Genomic DNA, 13,299 nt, shown 5'->3' with positions numbered 1-13,299 from the left:
CATATTCAATTCTTTTTGAGTGAAAATATACTTCAAACTTTTATGATCAGTGAATATCTCACATTCACCCAATACAGGTAGTGCCTCCAGATTTTTAATGCAAACACCACAGCAGCCAACTCCAAATCATGCGTAGGATAATTCTGCTCATATGGCTTCAACTGCCTAGATGCATATGCCACAACCTTATCATTCTGCATCAGGACACAGCCTAAGCCCATCTTTGATACATCACTATAAATGGTAAAACCTTCATCTCCAGACGGAACTATAAGTACTGGAGCACACACCAATCGACTCTTTAGATCTTGGAAACTCTTCTCACAATCATCCGACCACTCAAATTTAAACCCTTTTTGTGTTAAATGAGTCAAAGGCATAGAAATTCGGAAAAATCCCTTAACAAACCTTCTATAATATCTTGCTAAACCCAAGAAGCTACGAATTTCAGTGACACTAGTAGGCCAATTCCACTCCACCACCGCCTCCACTTTCTTGGGATCAACAGACACCCCATCTTTAGATATCACATGACCCAAAAATGATACACTCTCCAACCAAAATTCACACTTCTTTAATTTAGCAAATAACTTCTTCTCCCTTAATATCTGCAACACTATTCTCATATATTCTTCGTGCTGCTCTTTACTCTTCGAGTACACAAGAATGTCATCAATAAAAACTACCACAAACTGATCTAAGAAGGGTTTAAATACTCTGTTCATTAAATCCATAAAAGCTGCAAGCGTATTGGTCAACCCAAACGACATCACTAAAAATTCATAATGCCCATATCTAGTTCGAAAGGCTGTCTTAGGTATATCTTCTGCTTTAACCTTCAACTGGTGATAGCCAGAATGAAGGTCAATCTTAGAAAAGACTTGTGCTCCTTGCAACTGATCAAATAGGTCATCTATCCTAGGCAAAGGATATTTATTTCGGATTGTCACCTTGTTCAACTCTCGATAATCAATGCAAAGGCGAAAACTACCATCATTCTTTTTCACAAATAAAACGGGCGCACCCCAAGGAGAAACACTAGGCCTAATAAAGCCCTTATCTAGTAACTCTTGTAACTGTTCTTTCAACTCTTTCAACTTTGCTGGGGCCATCCGATACGGAGCCTTGGAGATAGGACCCGTACTGGGTATCAATTCGATGGCAAACTCAATCTCTCTATCTAGTGGCAACCCCGGTAACTCTTCAGGAAAAACATCGTGAAATTCCTTCACAACTAGAATATCCTCTAACTTCAATTCAGTCTCACGGGTATCTCTCACAGAAGCTAAATAGCCCTCGCAACCATTCCTTAACAACCGTCTAGCTTGCAAAGCTGAGATTACCAGAAGAGGAGTGTTAACTCCACTACCCACAAAACAAAATTCTGGTTGGTTAGGAATCTGAAATACTACCCTTTTTGCCTCGACAATCAACAGAAACATAATTGGTTGCCAACCAATCCATTCCAAGAATTATGTCAAAGTCCCGCATATCTAAAACAGTTAAGTCTACAAGCAATTTCCTGTCATCTATACTAACCACACGAGATTTGCAAATTAAGTCAGCAACCATAACACCTCCTATCGGGGTTTCAACACATAAGTCGATCTCTCTAGAGACACATTTCCATCCATGTTTCTCAACAAATCCCATAGACACAAATGAATTTGTAGCGCCAGAATCAAATAACGCATGTGCATAAACAGAAGACACTAAAACAGTACCTGACACCACCGTGTTGGAAGTCTGAACATCTTGATGCGTGAGTGCGTACACTCGACCCTGAGTCTTTGGCTTATGACCTCCATTTTTCTTTTGACTTCCTAAAGACCCTTTGTCTGTTGATGCTCCTTTATTTGTCCATGTTTTCTGTTCAATCTCATGCCCCTTCCGGTTAGGGCAATTAGCTATCCTGTGCCCCTGTTGCCCGCAAGAGAAATAAGCCCCAGTATTCCAACGACACTCACTATCCCGATGGAATCCATCACACCTAGTGCACTATACCTGATCGTTCTGCTTGTCAACACTACCACCCACAGTTCGACTTCCCCAACTCCCAACCGAATAAGTGTTTTGTCTCTTAGCATTGCCCTTCGAACTGTTAGTTTGGAAGTTGGAAGAACTAGGTCTCTTCTTATAATTCTTTTCTTTCTCTTCTTGGGCTCTAGTGAGGCCACTCTCAACCAACAAAGCCTTATTCAACATTGCTCCAAAAGTAGGTAACTCGAAAGGAACCACCTGTTGCATAATGTTCGTTCTTAGCCCACCTTCAAACTTTCATGCTTTGCTATCCTCGTCTGCTTCAAATGCTGATGCAAATTTAGACAACTTCATAAACTCGGCTTCATATTCTGCAACCGTCTTATTCCCTTGCTCTAACTTCGAAAATTCCCTCTGTTTTTGTAGACGAACGCTCCTAGGGAAGTATTTCTCATTGAATGCATTCTTAAACCTGTCCCATGTATAGGGGTTGGCATCATGCTCATGTATGCATTTCTCCATCTGCCACCAATCATTAGCTATTCCTTGTAGCATAAACGTAGCATACGTCACCTTCTGATCATCCGTACACTCAAAAATGGGAAACAACTTTTCCATTTATGTCAACCATTTTTCAGCATCCAAAGGGTCTGTGGCTCCATCAAATGCCAAGGCTATCTTCTTAAACTCAGTAATGTTACAACGTGGCCTCGGTTGTGGCCCAACACCTGGCTGCATCCGTTGTTGTTGCTCCATAAGTCTAGTCAAGTTATTTCCTATGGTGGTTTGTTGTTGCACCACCCCGGCCAAAGTCTGAAGCACTTGAACCATTCCAATTGGATTGGGGATTGCAGTTTCCCAACTCTTGCCCCTGATTTCCTCCGACTGCTTGAGAACCACTACTATTATTAGTCACATTCCCTCGCCGATTGTTATTACCAGTCCGTCGATTTGTTTGACCCTGGCGTGTATTCCTAGCCATATTTGCCAATGTCTCATCATGTTCCATTGCAACCTATATGCATCAATAATAAAACCTCATCTTATTCTATTCTCATCTATTCTCAAGTCCCTATAACATGTAAATAAAGTTAACATTATATCAAATTATAAGCGTTCCCAATCCTATATCTACCCAATCTCACCACTATTCTATACTAGCCTTTAAAATTACAACCTGGCTCTGATACCACAAAATTGTCACGTCCCAAGCTCCGTGATAATGCCGCACACTTATTTAAGTGAGCATGCAAGGCTAAGAATCCAACACATAACCAACAATGTAAAATACTCCAATTAAATCCTTAATTATCATAATATTAAAATCCATAAAAGCTGATTATTCTTATCATATGAAATTATCCACCAATTTCACTAATAAAATCCATTAACAAAACAATAATCCAAGTACTTAAATCATAGTTCTACTCTCGGCACTCCCACATGTAAAAATCCCGCGCTGCTCTACTCTTCAGAATCTGAAAACAAAAATAAGGGTAAGCTAGATAGCCCAGTAAATAACCAACCATCACTGCTAGCTGGATCAAGTATACAAATAAATAAATAAATAAATAAATCGATAATCAATAAATATAATTTTTTCAACAGTTCAATAAACGAACAATTATTTGTAAGGTGGTTTCATAGCTAAAAATAAACAATGTACAATACATTTTAAATGAAAAGCCATTGTGATAATTCAAAGTAATTCGTTGTTCAAATCGATGGTTCGATATTCAGATAGTTCAATGATTTGATTCACAAAACCCAAGTCTTAATGACTACGGTCACTTAGCCCATGACAAGGTCCAGAACCACACATAGGCCAGTGATAAAGCCCCAAAAGAAACTAGTTTCTGTGCCAATAAATAACCCCCATTGGCTAGGCTCCAAATCATAGTCAGACTAGAGTGATGTTCAAAATTCAAACAATACACAACTTTTAAATAAAATATTCGATACTTTCAAAATAAACATTTGGTACAATTTTCAGAATAGTTTCACAAAATATTCAAATAACTTTCATAATAATATTCGATTTTGTTTTATACTTGACCCATATTTTATTTTAAGGGAACATGAAGGCTATAAATAAATATTTATGATTTTAAACGATTCGATAGGAATAAAAATGAACCAACAGTGATAGGGGGTTACTTACCTCAAACAGCTAAAATAATATTTCCCAAGCTAATATCAAATTACCAAGATCCACCTCAATCTCACAAACCTAAAAAAATATTATACCGCATAAACAATTATTATGTGCACCCATCTATCTCTTCTTGTAACAACAATAAAATAAATTAACCCAATTGCCTATTAAGAACTCCCACAATTTAGGATCAAAACAAAACCATCACGGTTTCGGAAATTCTCAACCCATATTATTCTATTGTTGTTTATGTACACGTAAAAATTTGTAATTGCTTGTAATCAATCTTGTATCCCACAAACACACCACCACTAAACCTAACCTATCACATATTAATCTCAAAATATGAACCACCCAAACGGAATACAAAATACACTCTAAAAGTGAACAAAATCGAGAACCCCAACATAGACTACATCAATATAATTATTTAATCATATTGCCCATAAAATCATCTATTGATATATTAACACTAAAATCATAGATAGGAATACAATAAAATAAATCTTACCTAAGTGATGAATAAAGCAAAACCATCACTCTTATAAATCCTCCCTCTTCCTTTTGGTTTTGGTTTCTTTTCTTTAATTTTTTTTTCAAACCCTTGTTGCCTTGCCTTTCCACAACATCACGCCTCCCCTTGTTTGTTTGTGTTGTTTTTTTGTTTTCTTCTCCAAGACTAAAAGCCACGGCTTCTCATACTTAACTTAATATTCTTTTTTTTTTTCCAAAATTGCAAAATTACCCACCTATATTATAGAAATAATAATGCCATCTCATAATTAATTCCTTAATATTACTAAGTGACTCATATAAATTAATTTAATTACTAATCTATCCAAAAATAATAATATACAAAACTTGGATTTTACACCACTTGTCTCAACATGTAGCCATGCAAGACTTCCTCAATTTTAAAGTAAGTTGCTTAACCCATGTTCTTTTTAATCATCGAAGAATAGGTCCAATTTAATTTTGGTCATGGACAATTAGGTAGAGTGTATTTACTCATATTCTTATACTTCTTGGCAAATTCCACTAGTAATAGATATTATTACAATGTGCGTCAAGGTTATCTTGCAAAAATAATTACGGTTCTCACAGGTTGCCATATAAAAATTGACACAACAAGCAGGGGCGGAGGGACTGGGGGCTCAGGAGAGTCACGAGCCTCCCTGACTTTTGATTTTTTTTTTTTTTTTTTTTTTTTTTATTATATTAATGTGGGGTCTGCTTTCACACCGTGCAGTACTAGTAGTGCCCCCACTTAATACTAACAACAATAATTTAGACCATTAAAAAATATATTATTAATAGCACTAATATATTGAAAATGGTAAAAAAAAAAAAATAAATAAATAAAATAAGGCATAGAAAGTGAGCAGGAACCACTGTCACATCATTAGTGCTCCTTCTAGTGCTCCATTTTTAATGCTCCAAGCATTTTTCTAATACTAATACATACCCCTTCCAATTATATGTCAAACCCACTGACACACATGCAACCAGGTTTGGTTTTTTTTTTATTTTTTTATTTTTTAAATCCCAATTCCAATTAAATATGGACACATAATTTTTTTTTTAAAAAAGTACACACAACTCCAATTACAATAAGGTAAAAATTCTAAAATCTTAAAAGTGTATAAAATTCTTTATTTTTTTAATTTATTCACAGTACTTGTTAAGTATTTTGTATTTTCTTTGTCTCCCTTTGTTGCTTTGTAATTTGCCAACTTGAGATTCACCAAATTAGGATCACACAACAAAGATTTGGGACCACATTACAACATTGGTATCTTCTCTTCATTGTTTACAAGTAACTTTATTTATTTATTTATTTTTACTTTTAAATAAAAATTATGAGTATTAATATATAGTTATTTATTAAGTTTTGATTTGTAAAATTTTTTGATTTGTTATTATTTATGTTAAAATAAGAGATTTTGATATGCTAAAATTATGAATCTTAATTGGTGGTGATTTATATTAAAATTATGGATTTTGGTTTGTTGTTGCTTGTGCTAAAATTAGGAATTTGATTTGTGCTAAAATTAAAAATATTTATTTGCAGTGATTAATATTTAAATTAGGGATTTTGATTTGTTATAATTTGTGCTAAAATTAAAAATTTTGATTTGTTGTGATTTGTGCTAATTTAAATTTTTTTGATTTGTGTTAACATTGGAGATTTTGATTTGTGGGGATTTGTGATTTTGATTATGAATTTTTATTTTGATTTTTAGTTTTTTCAAACAGTCATCGAGAAATATTTCAAAAGAAAATCAAAGTTGGAATCATCTCTTCCTCAAGAAGAAGATAATAATTATTCTTCCGCAAAACAAAGTCGCATAGAAATCAACTTAGTAGACGTTCCTATAGATCTATGACTACGGCCTCGAATTATGGACTATAGTGCTAATGATCGAGACCGAATTCGTAAGGCATATCTACAAAAAGGTCCTTGTCAACCTCGTGATCATAATTTTTCACAAAAATCATTTGAACAAAAACTTTGGCGATTTAATCAGGCATGGTTTAGTGAATTTCCTAATGGTACTTAATGATCAACTTGACACATATATTATCGACATGCTATCCAGTAGTGAGCTCTCAGTGTTGAATGGAATTGCCGATCTTGTTAAGAAAATGGTGGAGACTGGAAGAGACGAAGTATATCCATTGGTGTATTTGCTCTTGATTTTAGTATTAATCTTACCTGTTGCAACTGCTATTGTTGAAAGGGTATTTTCAGCTATGAATATTGTGAAGAATCGGTTGCGGAACCGAATGGGTGATGAATGGATGAATGATAGCTTAGTTGTCTACATTGAGAGATATATTTTTGATGACATTGACAATGATACTATTATGGAAAGATTTCAAAAGATGAAAACTCATCGGGGTCAATTGTAAAAATTTAAAATTAAAAACTATTTGTAATAAATATTAATTTTTAATGTTTAACATTAATTTGAAAAATTATTATTATGTTATTGTTATTGATTAGGGAAGAAAAATTTTGAGATTGTAATTAATAAGTGCCCCTTATATTAAATTTCTGGCTCCGCCACTGACAACAAGTGAAGAAACTCTTAGAAATAACAATGTCAATTTCGAAAGTTCAAGTAAAATAATTCAAATTGGTTAATCAAACAAATCGGAACTTTCATCCATATTCCCTTTACCTTTTTGTTATTTAATTTAGCTCCTTTGGTTCTAAAAAGATAATAGGAAAGTGATTTATTTATTTATTTTTTTACATATTTTCTACATGTTCAACAAAAATCATAATAATTAGGAAATAGTTGGAACCAATGAGATTAGCTTGTTTGGCTTTAATCTTTGTATTTTATTAGAAGGTCAGTTGTTCAATTCTTGTTACCTACACGTGGGTATTACTCTCGTGTATTTGTTAATATCATAAATGATTCGTCAAGAAGAAATTTTAAAAATAAAAGAAGAGGAAAATTTAAAACTAGAACTTCTCCCTTGATAAGAAAAAAGATGACTTCCTATGCAAGTTCTTTCTTTTGTCATTCCATACATCCATAAGAAGACCAAATGTAGTTTTATAATTTTGATTATAACTATAGAAGAAATTAACAATATTCTATCCCATATATCTAAAAAAAATTAACGATATTCTATCTTTCAAATACACTCGCTAGACAAACTATGTATACATATTAGGGTTGGACATGGGCCATGCTTGGGCAAATTGGAGTCGGATCAATATTACATAATAATATTTGAAATCATTTTCTAAGTCTGGCTCTATCTAGGTATGGGCTCATACTTTATTACTAAGCCCGTCTAAAAATAAAATAAAAAATCTTAAGCATGTCCACATAGACTGATTATTATTTAATTTTTTTTTATATTTTAAAATAAAAATTGTAATTAATTTTATCATTTGGCTGTCTCTTTAACCTATTCAAGGCTAATAGTTGAAATTTTATAACTAATTCTTTACATAACTAGTAATATATAATTTTTGTTAATAAAAAAACTTAAACAACATAAATATGAATATTTATAATAAGAAAAAGATATTATGGCCCTATTTGGTAGGGCTTATTTTCAGCTTATTTCAGCTTTTAGCTTAATTTAAGCTATTTTGATGTGTTTGGTTCAGCTTAACAATACAACTTATAGCTTTTGTAAGTCAAAAATCAACTTATTCTTTGAGTGGAGGAGAAGAAGCTTATTTTATAAGTCAAAAATCAGCTTATATTCACAGTTATAAGGTATAAGCTGTTAAAGTATAAATTATAATCACTTTCCCACAGCTCTACCAAACGGGGTATAGTTTGTGGACAGGGTGGGTAGGGTTGGACTTGAAGTAGTTTTTCCAAGCCCGGCCCATACTATAATTGGATCTAAAAGAATTGCCCAACCTAGTTTTGTGGGCCTAGATCATAGTCCCAAACCTTATAAATTATGGGCTGTCTTGTCTTTGACAAGCTATTGGACATCCACCATATTGAAGTGATGCTTTTCTTAAATATGATCTTTTTGTAAGTTAGAATTTATCACATTATGTTATTGTTCTTATATTTTGAAAGGTTATAATTTTTCAAAATCTTAGTTTGACCATGTTCCCCTTATCATATGCACAAATGTTCCATGCATTTATCCTCAGATTTAGGCTATCTATTTTTGATAGCTTACAACAACAACAACAAAAAGTTGAGACTTTTAATTCCCCTAAATGTGGAAATCAAGCTGTTCATGCCCTAAAATTAACACAAAATCATTCCATTCACTAGTTGTATTTGACTTCTTCAAACCCTTTGTATTGCAAAAAAAAGTACCCATTTTCCACCTCATCCACAAAAACTCAACCTATGATATTGATCCACCATTTTTGGTATTGTGTCCTATAAAATGCTAATGGAGTCCCCATTCCTCCTTCAAAACAAACCAACCCCAACCAAACCCATCCAGAGAGGTAAAAAAACAAAGAGCCCCAAAAATGACAAAGGTACAGCTTTCTTTGTTTCTTTTGGCAGCCCTTTGCTGCCAAATGGCCTCTCCGGCAAGCGCTCTTATCCACATTGTTGGAGGAAGTCTTGGATGGAGTATCCCCCCAAATGCAACATATTTCCAAGACTGGGCTAAATCAAGGGTGTTTGGCGTCAACGACAGACTATGTAAGTACTTGCATACCTTTTCTGCGTCCTCCACATAAGTGTCTCACGTGTATTTATTAATGTGAATTCCAAGGTCGTTTACATCAAGCATTACATTTCATTTTAATGTCTTGTGTGTCGAATTTCAATGCATGTGCATGCTAACAACTTATTATGCTAGGATTTGTTTTCCTGACGAGCCAATTTTTGCAGTTTTCCCCTTCAGAAGTGATTTGCACACTGTGCAAGAGGTCAGCAAAGATGATTTTGATAAATGCACACAAAATTCAGTCATAAGCACACACAGCACCGGGCCTCTTGCTTTGACCTTCACAAAGCCTGGTGACTATTACTATTACTCTGCTGTTGGGATCCAATGCGAGGCTGGCCAAAAGCTCCACATCACTGTTGTTCCCGGAAATGGCTCATCTGGAAGGACTGTTCCATCTGCCAACTCCATAAAACAGCATCCTCATCCTCATCTTCATCCTCACCATCACCATCACATCCATACCCGCAAATGCGTTGGCAACTGCTAGTTTTAATTGGGTTGGCGGTTGGGGAAAATGGCAAATTGTTCGATTGGCGGTTGGGGAAATGAAAAATGGTTTGATTTTCATTTATGGCATGGCAAACGATTTGATTTTCCCTTTATGTCATAACTATTCCTATAAAGAACGCAACATTTGTTTTGAGTCTATTAAAATTCTATCTATGTTGTAAGTTGTTTCATATGATTGATTGTAAGCCACAATGACCAATGCATTAAGTTGTACTTATGGTGTTGATGTCGGATGACCGGTGAGAATGAAATAACCAATAGAAAATAAAATAAAAGATATAACAAACACAAGAAAATAAATATAAAAGTTTTCCAAATTATTACATAAAAGGCAAACATCCAAAAAAAGTCTTAATTAAAAGTTATCCAAAATTAAAATTGCAATAATTAAAATACTAATAAAATAACAAAGCCTGTAAAACTAAGGTAATACAATAAATCATAGAAATTTATTCTTGATCATGTGTTTGGGAATGGAGTGGTTTCGATTTTGAAATGCATAATTTCACTAATTTTTTTATCATTGTCTATGTCGATGATTAGTTTCTTTGTTTAGAAATAATTATTAAAAAATTTATGCAAACAAATGACATCTTGCTATGTAAACCGATGATATAAAATGATAAAAAAAAAGAAAAAAGAAAAAAGAAGGGGGACTTACCAGTCGGTCCCATGGAAACAGGTTAATACCAGTCAATTCCTGTCCTATTTCCATTTCCAATTTTACCCCTCCACATCACACCACACGTGTGAAGCAAAGAAGCCATCACGAGCTCTCTCCTGTACGCGTCACACACATGCGCCTTTTCAAGGGTTCTATTGCAGACGAACCTATGAAGATTTGGAAACCATTCTAAGGCGATTTTCAATTTGGAAATCGAAACAAACGAAGAGATTTTCGGCGAATCTCTCATCGTTTCCAAACAAATCGACAATTGTTTTCATACCGACGCTGAACAGATCCCCAACAAATCTTCCACCGTTTCGATCTATATTTCGATTCGGACATCTACTCTCCCTATTTAGTTCATCTTCAACAAACATGTCAATAAAATGTGAGTTGTACTCATCTTCCCTTCTTTTTTCATAACTATAATTAAGTGATAAAATTCGACTTGAAGCAATTTTCAATGTGTATTATACAATATTAATTTATCAATGATATTCAATTTCATAATAATCATATCTTCATGTTCATTTGCTATATAATGATGGATTTGTTTATTTTTGCTAATTCAGTGATAAAATTTGCTATACAATGACAGATTTGCTTACTTTGCCTAATTTAGTGCCTAATTTAGTGATAAAATTTGCAATAAGAATGATATATTTGCTTAATTTTCCTAATTGAGTGATAACATTTGCTATACAATGACGAATTTCCTTACTTTACCTAATTCAGTGATAAAAATTGTTATAACAATGACAGATTTGCTTAATTTGCCTAATTGAGTGATAAAATTTGTTATAATGATGAATTTGCTTCCCTTCTTCTTTCATAACTATAATTAAGTGATAAAATTCAACTTGAAGCTATTTTCAATGTATACATATAGTATTAATTTATCAGTGATATTTAACTTCATAATAATCATATCTTCATGTTCATTTGCTATACAATGATGGATTTGCTTACTTTTGCTAATTCAATGATAAAATTTGTTATACAATGACAGATTTGCTTACTTTGCTTAATTTAGTAATAAAATTTGCTGTAACATTGACAAAAGGACTTGACCATGCAACCTATGTCTATTTAAATGATATTGACAAAATATTAAAGGGTGAAGATTTGGCAGGCATTGTAAATTGAATTTGTAACTCATTAAAATAACATTTTAGTTTTTTATTTATATTAATTCCTTATTTTGTTTTTTGTGTTCAACACAGGTAATAGACACATATGCAGAACACTTGCTTGCACAAAAACAAGGAACAACATTATTCATATTCATTTCAAGTTGCCATGTAAGTAATACATAGTATTTGTCATTTTTTTTTCCAGATATTTATGTATTGTTTAATGAAAAAATTCTTTGTGATCTACGCGGCATCTCATCTATGCTAGGAAATTATGCAAGAAATAATTTTTATTAATGTGTAACCTTTGTTTGCTTAACTGAATAATGAATTTTGCAATGCAGTGATAAATTTTGATATGGAGTGATAAAATTTTGATCACAGTGATAAATTTGCTTAATTTTGTGGTAGCAAATTATTTAGCCTTTCTGTTTATGTTGTGTGGTTGAGTTCATTGTTAGGATTTTATAATCTTTTGTTTGCTTAATTAAGTTAAAAACAAAGTATTATAATACAAGTACTTCAATTTATCACTATAAATTGCATACTTGCCACCTACTCAATTTGAAAAAGCTTAAATTAACATTATTTTTTTATTTATATTAGTTAGCACTTGTTGACAGCAAAAGATGAGGAAGCAACAAAGAAAATGTTGAACAAGTTGATGCTTGAAACCATGAAAGGAAGATACCTTCTCTTCTCAATCCACCAAAATTTTCATTGAACAATACTTGTCCTTGACATTGAAGAAGGTTCATGGAAATTCTACAATTCCGGGAAACAAAGGGGTGCAATGCATAAAGATCCATACTTCAATACCGCAAATGAAGTGGTAAAAATGTTTTCACTATCAAACTTACCATTAATCCAATATATCAATCCTGATTCATGCTCAATTATACATCAAAAATTTATACAGTGATATATTTTATCATTCTTTAAATCTATGATTTCTCATTAATTGTTTCAACTGACTTTCTAATAGAACAATTATACAAATCTATATGTTGTCGAGAAAGATTATTGACAAGTACATTAAGGAAGAGAAGCTAACTCTCATCGCCCCTGATAAATTTCAACAGGAGACAGAGAGAGTCATCAACAGCCCACAATAAGAAGACACTTCGTTAGTTGATCAATAACAAAACACTCTAATAAAAAAAAATGTAACGAAACCAAATTATAATATTTTGTTTTCAAAATGTTTTTGTAGGCTTGATTGTGGAATCATTGTTTACTATATCATGAGACAATATGTTTCCAGTAATAACATAATGTCTACTTTTTCCAAGGAAGAATGCAATCAATTGAGAGCCGATATATTAACTATCTTCTTGACTGACCAACAAACTGCTCAATAATAAATAGTTGATGAAAATATTGATGACTTGCCTCCGCAATAATCAACAGATCTGGAAGAAAAGAAAACGTTTTGCTTGTTTGTTTGTTCCACTAATCAACAGATCTGGAAGAAAAGAAAACATTTTGCTTGTTTGCTTGTTACAGTGTAACAAAAAGGAAACATTGATTCATTTAGTTGTTAGAATGTGACTATCATCGCTACATTTCTTAACTATCCATGCCTTTGTATCATTAAAAGCTTCTTCCAACTTTTTCTCTACAAAAGGACAAACAATACGATTCCACTTATTTCTAACTTCTCTCCTTTT

At 33.0% G+C, this 13,299-nt stretch overlaps 2 protein-coding genes across 2 annotated transcripts; both read left to right on the top strand.

Moving 5' to 3' along the window:
• Positions 1-6,685: 6,685 nt before the first annotated feature.
• Positions 6,686-7,048, top strand: LOC145805503 (uncharacterized). Its single transcript, XM_082900655.1, has one exon. The coding sequence runs from the start codon at positions 6,686-6,688 to the stop codon at positions 7,046-7,048; it is 363 nt and encodes a 120-aa protein (XP_082756781.1).
• A 2,025-nt stretch (positions 7,049-9,073) lies between these two features.
• LOC114306003 (mavicyanin) lies at positions 9,074-9,865 on the top strand. The gene is made up of 2 exons (XM_028251154.2): positions 9,074-9,288; positions 9,481-9,865. Exons 1-2 carry the CDS (start codon positions 9,111-9,113, stop codon positions 9,804-9,806), a joined length of 504 nt encoding a protein of 167 aa, XP_028106955.2. The 5' UTR covers positions 9,074-9,110; the 3' UTR covers positions 9,807-9,865.
• The last annotated feature ends 3,434 nt before the right edge of the window (positions 9,866-13,299 follow it).

Source organism: Camellia sinensis, chromosome 13 (genome assembly GCF_055761805.1).
Source record: "Camellia sinensis isolate YWXY chromosome 13, ASM5576180v1, whole genome shotgun sequence".
Taxonomy (NCBI): domain Eukaryota; kingdom Viridiplantae; phylum Streptophyta; class Magnoliopsida; order Ericales; family Theaceae; genus Camellia; species Camellia sinensis.
This window is presented reverse-complemented; position numbering and strand designations above follow the sequence as displayed.